This window comes from Pseudopipra pipra, chromosome 4 (genome assembly GCF_036250125.1).
Source record: "Pseudopipra pipra isolate bDixPip1 chromosome 4, bDixPip1.hap1, whole genome shotgun sequence".
Lineage (NCBI taxonomy): Eukaryota > Metazoa > Chordata > Aves > Passeriformes > Pipridae > Pseudopipra > Pseudopipra pipra.
The window spans coordinates 47,578,590-47,595,983 of NC_087552.1; the positions used below are offsets into that span (position 1 = coordinate 47,578,590).

General features: G+C 40.6%; 1 protein-coding gene across 4 annotated transcripts in view; it reads right to left on the reverse strand.

The window, feature by feature from the left end:
• CRACD (capping protein inhibiting regulator of actin dynamics) overlaps positions 1–17,394 on the reverse strand; it is a 125,158-nt gene that overhangs the window by 4,616 nt on the left and 103,148 nt on the right. For all 4 annotated transcript variants that reach the window (XM_064652812.1, XM_064652810.1, XM_064652811.1 and 1 more), the window contains 6 exons: positions 13,163–13,327; positions 10,539–10,607; positions 9,065–9,247; positions 4,205–7,487; positions 2,555–2,745; positions 1,336–1,501 (listed from right to left, as the gene is read on the reverse strand). In XM_064652812.1, the coding sequence (XP_064508882.1) occupies positions 1,336–1,501; positions 2,555–2,745; positions 4,205–7,487; positions 9,065–9,247; positions 10,539–10,607; positions 13,163–13,327 (4,057 nt within the window). The remainder of the gene's footprint in view (positions 1–1,335; positions 1,502–2,554; positions 2,746–4,204; positions 7,488–9,064; positions 9,248–10,538; positions 10,608–13,162; positions 13,328–17,394) is intronic.

Below are 17,394 nucleotides of genomic sequence, written 5' to 3' on the forward strand. Positions count from 1 at the left end.
TGGAGTTTGATTTCCGCTAGAATTGACCATGTACAGCATAACATCACACCGTTGAATCTTTTGGAGTAGGGTTGCAATAGAGCCCTGTTACAGGTTGACAGGAATGCTGTAAGGCACGTGTAAAATGCTGTAAAGCATGAAAATTTTGGGCAATCTATGTAAGAGTTTGAGTTGGAAGGGACTTTTAAAGGCCCTCTAGTCCAACCCAAGATGTTGCAAATTCTCAGGGATATCTGCTCTGGTGTGCAGCTGCAGTGTGAATATCCAGCTGCTGAACAACTGAATATACACATGCATAGGGGTTGTTCAGCTTGGGACAGTCTGTAGTGTAGGAGCAGCACTGGTTTAGCCTTTACTGTTACAAATCAGATAAATGAATCACCTCATTGCTTTCAAAAGTTGCATTCCATAGTTCCTGGCTTGGAGTGGTAGTGACTAGATGCAACTGATACATGTATTTACTTTCAAAGAAGCCCATGATATTTACTGTGCAACTTGTAAAAAGGTTTCTTCAACACCTATTTGTACTCTTCTCCAAAACCTTTAGCCTAGGACTACTGTTAGCTAGAGAAATATTAGGCAAGTTTCTTTTTCAACAATCACTTTATACCACCCCAAATATTATGCCCTGTGGGGAAGTATTTATTTCAGTGTGCCTGCCTTTTGAGTATGGAATTTTTTCAGCTTAACTGAAGTGACAGATAAAGCAGTAGGTTCTGGTTCCAACCTTCCATACCAAATATTTGACTGGTAACAGGCTAGCTTCAACTGAACTGATTCATTTTTGCGTTTTTCAATGAAATGGGAATACTCATTTCCAATATTGTGGGGTGAATATTTCTCCTTTACAAACTGGGAGGTGTGAGAACACAACATGTTTCATTTCCTACACAAACATTTTGTAGAAGTTAAATATCGTTCCACTTCTGTGCTAACCCCCAACCTAAAGGCAAAACAGTACTGCAATTTCAATTTACAGTAAATCTGATCCCTCTAATGTGCATTAGTCATGTTCCAAAAATACTGTTGGATATGGCTTGGGGAGACAGCCTAATTTTGTTGACTTGAACTGGGGCAATTCTAAGGAACTGCAGTAGGGCAGCCTTAATAACTGGGGAACCTGCTGAAAACCTGTTAAAATTATGTATTTCCAGCATACTGGCCAGCACATCAGACAGGGACAAGTTGTGTTGTTCAGTGCTGAAAGCAAATTCATTTGTAATTCTAGGGGTACTATATAAGGAGAAAAAAGTAATGTGTTCACTTTCTCCAAAACATGCAATACCATTTCTGAAGTGCAATATTTCTAGAGTGAATCTGAATCTCTCACTGTACCTGTCACAGAAGTTGGAAGGGTGTTTGACTTTTTTAGCTGCTCCCTTCTTTCTAGTCTTGACACAGCAGTCTCAGTTTTCTTCTCCCCTTCTTGAGTTGTAGATTTCTGCAGTGTGCTCGTTTTGCTGCTGCTACTTTTATTATCTGACTGATTACTTACAGCAGCCTAGAACAGAGAAGGAAAACTGCTAAATGAGAAACAGTCTGTCATGTAATGGCTACAAGTTCGAGATGACACACTTGGTTCTTTCATTCATCACCTGGCCTTTCTTTAACCTTCCTTTTTGGCAAAGGATCACAACATTCTGATACTTCTAGAACCAAGAGTTATTAGAGACTGTAAAACAAACCACCCCAAAGTTAAATTTGTCGTGTTGTCACTTCAGTCAAAATACTGAACAGTTTGAGCCAGCCCTGCCCATTAAATACAGCACTGAAACACACTGTGCATCTACAGGCAACTTCACACACACTGGTTTTCTTCTACCAGTTGTCTATATCAGTGGTTGTGCATATATCCATCAGAAATCTGGGTCTCATAACAGACATCAAAATATATTTAGTTATCCATGTAATCTCCCTGTTTACCATCTGTGATATCTATATACAGCATCACTGTTTGTGTAGCATCACTTTGGTACTGTAAGTGGAAATGGTTTCCTTACTGACATGGAGAGTAAATAACTATTTGGAGAATAGGAAAGAAGTGATACTTGAATTCAGTGCCTGCTTAAGGCATTTGGATGTATCACATGATTGTCCATTTCTTTCATTTATCTGTATTTTATCCAAATACTACATGTAACAATAAAAATAAATTCAGACTTACTAATATTCACCTATAAAGGTGTATTCCAACTGTTATTGCCCAAGCATTAACATCTTATTTGCTCAAGGTCTAAAAGAACACATTGCACACAATTTTTCTGTTCCATCACCTGCACAGTGGTTTTGCTTATGATTGCCATTAACTACCACCAGATATCATCAAAGTTTACAGTAAAATTGTCACATTGTTGTGAAGTATTTTTTCCTAGAGGTCTTGGTTTTGCAAAAGCAAACTCCGGACTTTCAGACTACTTTTTACTCACTGTCATTTTAGCTTTTATTAAATCTTACACACAAAGCATTAAAAAAATGCTCCGCATAAGAAAATTAGCTAACAGTTATAATCATGGTATCAGTATTGTTAATAAGCAGGTTCCTAAAGATTGCTTACATTTTCTTTAGCCAGCTTCTCTGCTTGCTTTGCCTCTCTGGCTTGTCTCCTCTCTTCCCTTGTGGCTTGCTGCTCACGAAATCCCTTTTGCTTTTGCAGTGCCAATGTAATCCAAAGCGGTTGTGAAGTTTCCACTTTTTCCATCAATTTAGAGCCATCTAAAGAGTGCCTGCTCTGGAGGACAGGCTTTTCTGAAAGAAAATATGACAAGAATTGATTGAGTAATGCACATCTCTTGTCTCAAGAAAACTTCTGTACCTTGTGGAAACACTGGAGGTAAGCCCGTTGAATGTCAGGTCAGTCACAGACCCTTGTGGACTGCATGAAGAATCCTGAAAAAGATTTTATGCCTCAGGAATAAGACCTAATTTGACACACTCATACAGCTGGCAAAATGTATCTTTTTTTTTTTTTTTTTTTTGTGAAAAAGCCTACTCCAGAATTACAGCCTTATTTATTACAAATATTTGCACCGTGTGGGATATTTGGTGAAAGTATATCTTTGCTTTGATTGTTTATAACTGATAAAAGGGATACAGCACTACATACTGCAGTTCCCTGGTTTTTCAGCCGTAATTTAGGGAAGAAGAGTGTTTGAACTTCACACAAAAGAAGGGGACTAAAATTGCCTACCGCTGTAAATTCAGCCTCTGTTATAAAAACTTTTTTAAACTGACACTTGAGCATTTGACTTTCTCTGCTCTGGGTGGATTTGGAGCTAGCACCCAGTATAGAACTGTGAGTGTCAGGGAGCAGCACTGGGTTGCAAAGGTGCTTCTGCAGAGCTCAGTGAGCACAGAAACTCTCAGCTGGCCCAGAACCTGCTCTCCCATCCAGCAGCTATGTCTCCAACTAGTTTCCATAAATCCACATTTTAAAAAAATGGAAGTCAAAAGAAAAAGTGTAAAAAATTGAAAAGGAAAAAAAAAAAGGCAGCAGTTCCGCTGAGAGATGGTTTTAGACATGTTCTGATGCTTGCAAAATTCAAGAATGAAAAAAAATTAGGATTTCCCAATGAAATGCTGAATTCCTGCCTTTCTCTTTTGGGTGTCCTTATGCTGAAAGGATGGTTTTCTTTCTTGTACAGATTACTACTTTCAGCCTTTCTTTAAAGAGTCACTATGACTACTGTAATTGTCTCTACTACTGAAGAGTAGCTCTGAAACGCAGACTCCCATGCTCAGCTATGCTGGGTTAGATAGAGAATTTGCCCAGGATAAGAGGACCTAAATCTTAGCATTTTTAAAACTAGATAACAGTTCCCTAAAAAATAGAAACAATAGAGTATAAATTTTAAAAATTACACCCTCTGCTCTGCTGACACCATTACATGTGGACCACAGAGTCCATCCCCTGACTAACCAGGTAACATCTCTATGAGGAAAACACACTCACACACTTCTGTTACCTCCCTGAAATTAACTTTCTTAAGCAGGTTGCACCAGTCACACTGAGTTTGTGCATTTCTGAATTAAATTGTGGGGATAGGAATTCCCGCTCATTCAGACAATCCTAAGCAAAGTAATGGTCCTCCACAAATAACATGCCAAGTAAAAAATATAGCTTAAGATCAAACATCTTCCTCTGGACCTTCAACATCTCATTTTGGAAGTGCAAACAATAGCTAAATATGCTTTGAAAAATACATACCTTTCTTCAATGGCTCAGGCTTTTTGTCATTTTTTTCTCTCCATGGAATACTTAGAGATGGGAAAAATGACTTCTTTTCTTTGATTTCTTCCTCTTCGTTTTTGTACTCATCAGATGGTGTGGGCTGCACTGCATTTGCTCTGTCTTCTTTCCTCCAGCCACCATCTGATTCAGCTTTAGCCACCCTTTGCCCCAGCATTTCAGATAGGTTTGATCTGTTCATTTTAGAGAGAGGAGATGATGGTGGGGTTTGGCTGGTGGGCTTCGGAGCTATAGCAGGTTTCTGTGGGACCACTGACTTGCATGCTGGTTTCTCCTGAGCAGGTAAAGCACTCTGGCCAGTGGCTGGTGGGATCACTGGTGTGCCCACTGGCTGTGAAAACTCAGTCACAGTAATTGAAGAGTCTTTTAAATTACCGGGGACATTTGCTCTCCCCACGTCGGGGGAAGTACTCTCTTGTGGAGCAAAAACAGTGGATTCTTTCTCACCTTCTGTTGAGGTGAGTGGGTCAGGCACACCGTCAAAACTGTCTCCTGCACTGTATCTTTTCTTTTTCCTTTGCTCTGCTTGTTGATCATAATGGAAACGTAAAGAGTAGTTTGTCCTTCGTAACTTTATCCCAAAAGGAGAAACATTTTCTTCTCCATTTGGTGATGGTTTATCTGCTTTTTTTGTGCTGTTATTTTGCTGATTTTCCAGAGCACTGGGAAGTTCTGGCTTAGGTAATTCTTTACCTGGAGAATGAGGAAAACTTGGAACAAGGAAAGATGGAAGATCTTTTGCAAATTTACAGCCTTCTGTATTGTCTGTCACTTCACTATGGGTTTCCACTTTCTCCTTAGCCTTTTCAACTAAATTATCCTTAAAAGTGGTAGCCACATCCTCCTTCAAATCAGCAGATGAGCCAGTGTTTCTCCCCACAGCCACTGTTTCATTGCCTTTTGCCACACTTACATTCTCAGGGTCTGAATTGATTTTTGAAACTTCTGAAAATTTCTGCCATGCTGGTGTTATTGAGAACTTTGCATTTGCAGAAAGGGTTTTCCTTAAATTACCATGGGGAGCACCCCGTCCTCGGGGTGTCCAGTCGTCACTGTGCCTGCAGGCACTTACTCGGTCTCTCTCATTATATTTGTTGTTTTCTGCATTCTTCAGTATTCTGGAGCGAATAGAGGCCCACTCAGCTAGTACGGCCTGGTTGTTCAATGTCTCTTGAGCGTGTTTAATTTTACTGCTGCTAGGTTTGAGATCCTGTTTTTTTTTCTGGGACTTCTCTGGTGAAGGAATTTCCACATTTTTCCTCTCTTCTGTTAAGCCAAGTAATGATTTGCAAGCCGTGTCCTTAATCTGGTTCAGGTTAACTGCTGTGCCGCACAGCTGGGCTCCAGTAACCAAAATAGCTGTGTGGGGCACACACGCAGATGATGGGAGGGTGTGAGAGCCCTTACTGATGGTGTGCACCCTGCAGTCTTTGACAGATGGAGAAGAGAGTCCTGTTCCTTTGATGGGTGTGACAGGACTCAGATTTACTTTCTGAAATATGATCTGTTTATCTCCAGAAGACACTTGAAATGTGAAGGGTCTGGATGCAGTTTGTCTTTCATCTACCTCTTGCCACCGAAGTTCTTCCCCTATGCGCTTTTGCTCCTGAGCTTCAACATCTCTCTTCAGTTTCTGGGCTAGCATTTCTTCTGCTGTTTTATTCCCTTTTTCTGGCTGTTTGAGATTTTGGGCTCTTGATCCTTCTTGGAGCTTCTCCTCTGTTGGATGCCTATCAGCCCCTCTGGAACAGAACTGATCCTTGTCTTGTGGCTGTTCCAAGGATATTTCTTGGGTTTGCTGAAGATTTTGTCCTTCTGTGTCTGTCTTCTGCTCTTTCAGCTCATTCCATTCTTGTCCATTTTGTTCCTTCTGCTGCTTCAGTTCATCTTGTGGCACACCCTCTGAACTTTCCATGTGCATTTGTTTTATGAGCTTGTGTTTCCTCTGCTCTTCCCGTTTCTTTTTCTTGTCTATTACTTGCTGGGGTTGTTCCTTATCTGTCTTTTCTCCTTTCTCCTTCAAATGCCTTTGTTCCTCCTGTTTCTTCTCTTCTTTGAGGCTCTCAGGTTCTTTCTCCTTCAGTTTTATTTCAGTGACTTGAAGCTCTTTCTCTTCTAGGTCTCCTCTCTGTATTTCTTCCTTATTTTGTTCCTTGAGTACTTTTGGTTCCTCCAGCCAATTTCTTTCTTCTTCCTCTTGACACTCTTTTTCAGTCCCGTGTTGCCTTAATTCTTCCAGCGCTATCCTCTTCTGCTCCTTCAGCTCTTGTCTCTGTTTCTCCTCCAGCTCTTTGCACTTCTCTTCCCATTCCTGATGCCTCTGCTCCTCCAATTCCTTATGTCTCTGCTCCTCCTGTTCCCAGTGCTTCCGTTCATCTAGCTCTTGCCTCTGATGTTCCTCCTGTTCCCTGCACTTCTGGTCCTCCAGCTCTTGTCTCTTTTGCTCTTCTTGTTCCTTGAGCTTCTGCACCTCCAGCTCTCGTCTCTGTTGCTCCTCCTGTTCCTTGAGCTTCTGCACCTCCAGCTCTCGTCTCTGTTGCTCCTCCTGTTCCTTGAGCTTCTGCATCTCCAGCTCTCGTCTCTGTTGCTCCTCCTGTTCCTTGAGCTTTTGCACCTCCAGCTCTTGTCTCTGTTGCTCCTCCTGTTCCTTGAGCTTTTGCACTTCCAGCTCTTGTCTCTGTTGTTCCTCCTGTTCCCTGAGCTTTTGCTCCTCCAGCTCTTGTCTCTGTTGCTCCTCCTGTTCCTTGAGCTTCTGCACCTCCAGCTCTTGACTTTGTTGCTCCTCCAACTCCTTCTGCCTTTGCTTCTCCAGTTCCTGACACCTCATCTTCTCCAGCTCTTGCCTCTTTTCAGTCTCTGTCATTCTTCTCTCCTCTTTATAGCATGTTTGCTCTTCTGTTTCCAAAGATATCTCTCCCTTAAGGAGATACTGCCTCATCTCTTCTTCACAACACCTTTTCTCCTGTTCTTTACGCATCTGTTCAAGTTCTTGGAACCTTTTTTCTTCCATTTCTCTTTGTTCATCCATTTCTACAATCTGTCTTATCCTTTCAGCCTCAAGGATCCCCCAGTGATCTTCAATTCTTTTCTCCTCTGCAAGCTGAAGCTGCTTCTGCTCATTTCTGCCTTGGATTAGCTTGTCTGCTATGAAGTGTCCATTATAACCTGGATATATGTCCTCATACAGCTGAGTTTCCAAGTCCTCTGGCTCAAATTCTGTTATTGTTAAACTTTGTGATCCCTAAAATTAAAAGACATGTTTGAAGTTACTGAATATTGCCTATTGGCTTTTTATTCTTTATAGTGATCAAAGAGTTGCAAATGCAAACCACTTTTTTTCTGAACAGTGATTTAGATCCAGAGCAAACACACCCACCCCAATTTATGAATCACATCATCATAGATCTCATGTCTCTCACCTATTTTGATGAGAGCCTTTAAAAGAAAGAAAACATCCCAACAGTGATAACAGTATAATGCTAAATATTGAATCACCATTTGGTGTACACTGAGACCTGACCTTTCAAATTTACAGAAGTCCAAGGAATAGAGCACAAGTTTCCTAAGCCTGTTCTACTACTTAGAACTCCATCCTTTAAGCCTGAAACAATTAATGCCTGCTTAAGGGCGTTGTTTTGCCAGTTCTTTCATGGCAAATCTATCTCTTACTTGCAGAGACAGAAGCTGTTGCTTGCAGAGATGAGCAATTGTCTCAATGGTAGCCAGGAAAGAACACTGCTCAGGAAAACACAGTTTGCTGCTTTTCACAAATCCTGAGCCAGGATATCTTCCTCATTAGCTGTGCTGAGACTCCAGTACTATTGCAGGAACGGTGGGAACATGCATGGACAGCCAACCTAGAGCTCCCCAGGAATACTGCACTGTTCTGTGATCATCTGGTCAACTGACTGGTTCTCCATGCCTGCCCTACGGCCCTGGCATGTGGGTGCAATACCGGCAACAAACTGCGGATCTTCTTCACAGCTTACTCCTTGTCTCTGTAGCAACGTGGTCTGATGAGCTGTACCTGAAGAGCACTTCCCAGCACTTCCCTTGAGGAAAACAGCTCAGCTAATGTCCTGTCTAGCTATCATTTTTTAAGCCATCATTTGGCTCCACTTAACCATTCTGTATAAACAAGAGGTTTAAATTTAATGTCTTCATTGCAAGAGTGATAAACGCAAATACAGTGGTGCGGAAGAAAGGACAGTGGCCTCTCCTGAACCCTGTGTAGTTTAGTAGTCTTGTCCCATTTACAAGCACTAGTAAGATGTCAGGATAAAAAACAAGAAATGTGCAGTAAGCGTACAAAGCTAGAATTTGATAATTCACTCTATAGCTGTTGCAAGAGCTACATTACTTAAGTCTTATTCTTTCCTATAGGACAAGGATATTTTCCCTGTCAGAACCCACATCAGCTTTAAAGAATCTAATTTTTTTCCCAACCAAGTTTTGCACTACTAATTGCCTATATCAGAACTGCATTAACAGTGGCAGATATCTTCAGGCCTCTATGATGTAAAAATTTTACTAGAAAAACTAGACTCAGAAAGCTCTCCCAGTGTAAAATCCTGGTGGAATTACTTCAGGTTTAAGTAGTGTTTGTCTCAACTGGCAATATTATAACTTCTTTGCATCTTCTCTCCAGCTCATGTTTCAGCTGTAGGTCTCTCTCTTGACTTCAAGTAACACTGTAAATCGCATCTTAAGTTAATAACAGTCCTATGTCTGTAGCTCCTGGTGCACTCAGTTATGGTTATTTTACCCAGTTTCAAAAGTAATCCCCCTTGTCTTGCTGTTTGGCCAGTGATTTAATACCTTTGTTAGTCTCTTGTGCTTTCCTGATACCCTCTGCTTTTTTGGCTTCACTGACAGCTTGTGCTTAGCTGCACTGTTGTCTAGACGAGCAACAGCCTGGGGAACTGAATCCAAATTGATTGTTTCAATTGTGCCAGAACAGGAAAATTGTCTTTTTGGCCGAGCTGATTTGACTGGAGTGACCTGTTTGTATCACAAACACAAGAAACTGTTATTAAGCTATTTGTTCCATAAAATAAATAAATAAACAAGTTAACAATACACGTGCATGCACACACATGCACACCTTTGGAGTTTTGAATTCAAAGAGTTACTAGCAGGAAAGATTGAAACCCTGGTTTTCAATTATACAAATCACAAACTTTGGACATGAAAGTTACAGCTGTAATATTTTCCCATTTTCAGTACTACACATTTTTACAGCTGTCACATTAAAATTACTTATACCATTCTAACTGAAGTTTTTTCACAGTTTAGCACCACTCTGAGCTTATTGGGAATGGGAAGGGCACAGGCAAGGTTTTAAGCAATATCAAACACTGGGACATTTTAAAGTTTGCTTACTGTGAAAAAAAGATTTACATCTTTAAATAATTTAGATTAAACACTTTAGGCAAAGGGAAATCAGATTGACTTATCTAAGCATTATAACAGAACAGGTACAGAACTGTATTATCTGCATGGGAGATGACTGCAGTATGGGATGCCAGACTGGCATAGTGCCTGCAGAAAACCTTCCCTCCACAGTCATATGGAGTTGTCCAAGCAAGCACCAAATAGCAAAATATAAAATAAGACAACACTGACTTTGACGGGTGCTTTTTTTCTTGTGCCCTTCAAAATACTTGGGTTCCGAAAGTGCAAATATAAGCAAAGTGATTCAGTGAGATTCCTCTCATGAATAAATACAGTGGAACTGTATGTCTAGGCGTGTAAGCGTGAGCCTGTCATCAGTCTCCCCCATAAGTCACCAAGCTATCATCCCAAGACTTGTATTTGGCATAATCCAAATGGAAAAAAAAGACAGACAAAAAAAAAATAGAAGGGAGAAAACATCTTCTGTAAGGAAAGAAAATCACATACATTGTTTTCAAGACAGCTCTGTAATCTTCTGAGGTTAAACACATGATAATCATGGAACCAATTACTTAAAAGCTAAAGGAACATTTTGCATATGCTTATTGAATTACATGCAGGCATAACAAAGTAGTAGAAGTACTTATGAAAATTATAACTCTGTGATTAATACATCAAATGTAGGAATGCTGCAAGACTGGCAGAGACCGATTCCTGCTGTTTCCTGCAATCAGCTCTTACAGATTTCTCAATCTTAGTTATTGCTTATGTACTAGCCCCAAAACTGCACAACATTTACAAAATCTTGGATGATCAATGAAACAATGGAATATGTCCAAAACTATTGTTCAAACCAGAATGTAACTCAGTGCAAACCAAGTGTAAGAGTTTTTTTTACCTTTTCTTCCACTTCATGTCCTGTTCCAGGCAAATTTAGCATTCTCAAGAAATCTGGTGTGTCAGTGGGCTACAAAACAAGATTACCACAGACATGTATTAAAATATAAAGGATCTAATAAATATGATTCAAAGGAGTTGTGAAATCATGCATATTAGGATAGGATTTTTACCCTGTTTCCAATCACTGCAGGACTGATGGATAAACAATTCTTGTTCCTACATGCTATGAGTTTCTCTTTGCTACTCCTTGAATCATTGCTGTCTACACAGAGGCAGTTACTGCTACAAAACACTACGAAAGGTAAAACACTCAGGCTTTCTTAACAAGGTAAACAGGTTCCAAAACAAAGAGTACAGTTCTGTAGGATTTTGGTCAGGTCTTACAACTTTATTTTCTTCTGACCTACGCATAAGGAAAAAATATAGTAACCTGATTATGCATTATCTCTGCTGCAAGGAGTTTCAACTCCATGTGCTTGACAACTCCTCTTCTTACAGAGCTAACTGTCCCCACAGAGTGATGCAAGTCTGGAGTACTCAAACTCTTTAGCTACTGTCCCTCTCCAAGCCATTCACAGGAGGGAATATTTAAGGCACAGAGGTTGAAGCAGCATTGATCACACCCAGAAACAGTGGTTTTAATCATTCTATCACAGTATTACTTCACAACCTAATGAGTGTTGGGATCCCATTACACCAGGCACACCTGATAGTTAGTATGAAACCTAAAAAATCAGCTTCACAAATACAGGTTAAATTAAACCCAGAACTCTTGCTATTGATCCAAGTTACTCAGACAGGAAAATCAGAAATCACAAAGTATCACAGGAAACCTGTTCGAAGTAGACCAACACTATGTGGTCCTGGCCACCAATTCTTGACAGAAGCCACCCCATCCCTCAGGACCTATGCAGATAGACACACCGAGGAGTTACAAGGCCAACAGAAGAGACAAGAGCAGAAACTAGGGAAGCTGCCATGCTTCCCTAATTTCCCTGATTATCTCTGATAACACAGGTAATGAGTAGTGTGCAGAAATGACAGGAAAGTACTGAGTGCTCTGACTGACACTACGCACATAGAGTTGGTATGGTTGTGTCTACAATTGTCTCTGAGTAGGGATGTTTGCTCCTTCAGTATTTGGAAAAAGAATTATGCAAAGGAGTGGTCATTTTGTTTTTAAAATGTAATATTTAAAAGAGAAAGTGGTAAGGATTGAATTTCTCCCTCTTTATTACACAAAAATACTGTAGTGTTTTTTTAGTGCTTGAGCTATTGTCTCCTTCAAGCTGGAGGTCACAAGGTGACATTAGTGTCTCCTACAGGACCCATCAGGAAGGCTGTCTGAAGAGAATCTATGTTGGTCTCAAACACAGACTTGCACCTAGTACCAGGGTACATGGGGTAAATAGCCAAAACCTGTCCATGGGCCCACCTGCATATTTTGTGCTGAGGCACACAGGATGCTCTTGATTCACCTTAACTGATTACTTCAGAAGGGAGTATTTGTGAAGCAGAAAAAATATACCTTACCTTGGCTTCATTTTTATCCTTCCAGACTGCCGAGGGAGAGGTGTGAGTGTGCAAGTCCTACCTAAATGCCTGGCTCCCTGACAGATCTGACCACAACCACGAAGGAAGTGGTCACAGAGGAGCTGTATTGCCCCTTAAAGACTGATGAAGAATTTTGGCCTCCTTGGCCATAAATCTGCCTTCTGTGTGTTTGGCTGAATATAGGTATGAGCTGCAGAGGACACTTCCTGCCTTTGCCTTTCACACGGCCAGCACTAGTGTTAGTGAACACGAGTGGAGGCTCATGCCCTGCTGTCCCGTCAGGATTTTAAGGGCTGCATGTACATGATGGGTTGCTGCATGCCTTTTCCAAAGGTTCCCAGGCACAAAGTCAGCCTCCTCCAGGCACAGAAGGATGTCCTTCTGTTCCCTGTGCTCCTTGCTGGCATTACAGTGACACACAGGACCAGCCTTGCCTTAGAGGATTTCCAGAAACCTTTCCTCACTCACTGTGTTTCTTAGCTGTCTGAACAAGACTCTTCTGGATGCCTGAATGCCCACAGTTCCTGATATCAAAATCTTCATGAATAATCTGAAGAATTATTTGAATTATACTGGACATTTGGATTTAGGGAGCATACAGAATGCTTATCCCCCTTCTTTGCCTCTGGTTCCTGTCCATGAGAAATATAGATACTTACCCTAAGACCTAGGATTTTACAGATTTAGGCTCCAGACCCCTCTCATTTTGCAATGATTTTCTTTTTTGCCATTTGATGCTGTGAGCAACTCTCCTTGCTCGGAAGGCCATATTTCAAGATATTTTCTGTCTCAGAAAATTCTCCTGTCTTCTAGCTACACTGCCAATGATGTCTACATTGCTAGAAGTTCAGAGCAAACACTCAAACCAGTAAATCTGTGTGACCTGGATCAGGATGCCAAGAGCATGCTTCCCACCAGTCCAAGAAGGACGAGCTGAGAGAACCCTCTCACATGAAACAGCCCAGTGAGTTCTGCTGCGCCTCACTGGAGACATCTGCTATTGCCCAGTGAATTTTACTGCTTTAATACTGCTATAATGCCATGGACACATCAATTTGAAGTGCTTACTTTATTACCACTGCCTGAGATCACTGTGACCTGCTGAGTCTCAATCTCCATGGGGCTGCTGAGCAACACATCCTCTTCTATACTAGTGTTTGCTTCCCCCATTGTCCTTGCAGAAACTGTCATTTGTGGAGGCTGCCCAAATTTTATATTCTTGGCCAACTGTTGCTGAAAAACAAAAAAAGGAAAAAAACCCCAACAACAGTGATAAGCAGGTATTTATATTATGAGTAAAACAAGACAAGTTCAGCATGCACCACAAAGTGACCAAGGTCAAGAATTTGCTACGTGATTTCTGATTTTGGATGATCAACTTGAGTTCTTGACAGTGTTGCCAAGTTTTGCAAACTTACCATGAACTTCGAACACTCCATCTCTTTTTTTAATCTATGTTCTAGGTTAAGACTTTGATTATAAAAGCTAGTTATGATGCCTTATTGCTGCAAAGAAATATGATTACAAGCCACATGTACACCGGGAAACTAAAACTACCCCAAAAGGCAACGTTCTCCAGCCCCCAAACCCTGCATCTCATACATCTGCAGTTCTGAAAGATATCCTTTTTGTAATGTTTAATTATAAGGTTTAAATGTTAAGGGTTTGGCACAACCTGGCCTTAGAAGAGGCAAAGTCTCAAAGGAGGGTAAGCTCAGCTCTTTTAGATGCTTGATCTCATAGGAACAATATACAAACTCCTGTCTGCTCAGGCCACTCACCGCTGTTGCACAAAGAACTTCAAGCAGGGAACATGCAGTAGATGAAAGAATAGAAGAGCTTTCCCACCATTTATTTTTCTTTTTGAAGTAATCTTCTCTCAAGGGTTACAAGAAAGTGCTCTTGAATTACATCAAGTGTAAGATGAATAAAATAAGTAGCATATAATATCTGTCCCCTGATAGAGTGACTTAAAGAAATTGCAGCTTTTAGAAGTAGTTATGTAGTGAATGTAGGTTTTAAATGTAACTGTATATCTCTCACTCTTTAGAACAGCAGTTACATATACCCAACCCTATTACCCCATTCCCTATCAATTCCCCCTAAATTCCAGTAGCGTATTTAGTCTCTTTTTCAAGGTAGACCTTAATTCTGTTTAAGAACATCTGCACCCTGGCCTGGACAACAAGATATCACCCAGGCAAAGCAACCTTCAAACCCAGGACTTTGGAAAGCCTCTAAGAACTGTAAGTGCTCCAAAGAAGATGAAGATGAGGAAGAGGGGGTCCCAAAACTCCCCCAGACTCAATTCCCGAGGGGCAGGTCGGCAGGCGGAACGGGGCAAAGGCCAGGGGGTGGACGAACAGGGATTGGATGGACATAATTATTTCACGCATTACACTTGAAGAAAGTTTTGGGCAGTCTAAAATAGAAGAATGGTGAAGAAACATACTGTAAATGGATTTCTAGAGATGTGTATTTGCAGCGAGTCCAGATACAAATTAAGATTTTAGTATACAGTGGCAATAGACCACTTAGAGAGACTTGTGTAAAGAGCAAGACTTTCTGCAGAAGCCTGAAGATACTGCATCAGTGGCATTTGTCACCAGAGTCTCTCCTCAAGCAAGGCAGATGCAAGGAAGGAAACAGAAGCTCATTTTCAGGGCTTACTGTGATCATAGGTAAAAGAGAATCTGCCCAAGAAATGCTAGAATGATTAAGAAAAAAAATAAATAAATTCAGTTTATAAAGTAAAACCAATTTTCAAATATGAGGAAAACAATTAGGCTGCAGTGGCACTAGAAAATATTAGCAACAAAAACATTAATTGTAAGAAATACAAAGTTAGGCAATCATGCAGTGAAAATTCACTCCCAATTCTGAAAAATGCAGAGCATCAAGTTAAAAGATAAGAGCTTTGAGGTTCCTCAAATGACTTTGAAGACTTGTTGAGATCTGTGCAATATCAAACAGAAGCAACGATGGGAATTGCTGGTACAGATGTCCCCAGCACAGTAGGGGAAGCACTGGCTTGATCATTAGCTAAGATATGCTAATGACTAAAAGAAATGGAAACCAAAAGTGAACAGTTATTAGGTCTGATAGGAAGAAAATGATCAGTGACATTCATCATCAGAAAGCCAGGGAAATGTGAATTTTAAAAGTGGTCCTTTAGTATTTGACCAAGAAGTGGTTTTATCATGATCAATATTTGTGTAATAAATGAGTGTTTTATAAATTTACAGAGCAGAAGGTTTGTTTGTTTTAAGCCACATGGCCACATGAAACAGAAAGGAGGTAACCCTGTAGTTTCTAAATGCCATAAGCTACACGTCGTATTCAACCTTTAATATTTCTTGCAGCTGACTGCTGCAGCCTCACAGATGCCAGATGACCCAAAATACTTTCAGTGAAGGCAAGAGCCAAAGAACAAGCTGTTCTCCTGCCTCCAGAGGCAGCAGCAGTACCACACCACAGTATTGTCACAGCAAAAGGGAGAGAATGGCTTAGACACTTCAGGATACTAATGTTCTAAACAAGGTTTCATTTTACTTGCTGCAGTTTTTGCAGTCTGAAACAAAAACTGTCTTCTGTTCGTTTGTTGACCATTTCTGGCAAATATCAGTGGTAGGAAGAAGAGTACCAATGCCTAGGTACCACCTCTTTGTGGGGGCTGGTTCGGGCTGGCTTTCTACACTGGATATTACAAACTAGGTAATGATAAATCTCAACAGATCCAAAGGACATGGAAAAGACTTCTTTTATGACAGCAGATGGCTTGAGCCAACATGAAATAACTTCAGGACACACAAAGGCTATTGGAGGTTAACAAGAGGTCGGGCTTTTCTCAGCCTGACTTCTAGCACACACTAAAACCTTTGAACATAACCAAATCCATTTACAGAAAGCATGATAAGATGAATGCTACCAATCTTAAAATCAATAAAAACAAATGAGGGCAATTCTAGAAAGAACTGGTTTACCTTGCACACATAATCATAAAGAGAGAATTCCCATAATAAGAAGCTGAAACAGTGCACATGCTGGCCAGTTGCCCAGACTACTACAGAGTTTGCACCATTACACAACATTTTTTGTGGGTTCATCAACACTCCGAAATCAGCAGAAAGGTGAGGAGAGAAGGGAGAAACACTTTGGCAGTTCTCAGAATGATATCCAGCACCATCAATATTAAATGGCTTGCATCATTATTCTGACTTCAAAACCCTTTTCATCATGCTATCTGCTAGGCTTGTAAGCATGGTGACTTTTAAAAAAAAACAGATTTAAGTTTTCCAGGAGTGTTTACTGTACCATACAAAAAAAATCCTGAAAAGGGTTAAAATTTGCCGAGCTTTTGATCTCTGTTTGAATGCAGTAAATCCGGAGTCAGCAGGAGGCACTTAATCCTGGCAACAACTCTTTACTGAAGAGCATCTTGCTGGTGAATGGAAACTGGAAGGGCAGTGCTTCCACTGTGACATACAAGCCTGGGCAAAACCACAGTAATGCTGGTGGCAAAGTAATGACTTGGGACTGGGAACAAGCCTCAGAACTGGCTTTAAGGAGTAGAGTGCTCTCCAGAAGACATGACTGTCTCCTCTTATTCCACCAGTTTAAGAAATACAGATGTTCCCAGTTGGAGTGAGCTTACAGAAAGGGTCTTCAAAGTAGATACAAAGTGTGATAACAGGAGACTGAGTATCAGTGTTTTCTGTGACCAGAAATCACACAGCAAATGCTGTCTCATAGAATACTACAGCAGGAAAAAAGGATGGTGTATGGAATGCATAAAACCTTCAGATAGGAGCAATAGTCAAAATAACTCATCAGACCTGGGACTCAACTGTAAGGTCAACCTGAAATTGTGCAATGGGGTTTTAGCATGATTTTGTCCTAAAACTCAGGGATCAGTTGCAGAAATCATGGCTAGGGAAATTGGGACAGTTACATGCTGGGCATCAATTTTTACAGATACAAGAGGTAGCCCCTAGTCTTGTTATAGGGAGCCTTTCCATGGGTTTATGAAAAAAAATCCATGGAGATTTAGATGAATATATAACTTCTGTGCAAACACGTAAATAGCTAAAAGCATCATTTACAATTTATTATTCATTTCCTTTCTGAATGAATGAGTTGCTCTCACCATCATCAGTAGAGTGGAAAATGAATTGGGTATGTTACAGGCTGGGTTCCAGCTATACTAAAATGACAAAAATGAACTACCTTCAGTTTTAAACAAAAAGGCAAGAACATATTTGACTTCAAGCAGCTGAAACAATACTTCCCCTTAAAATACA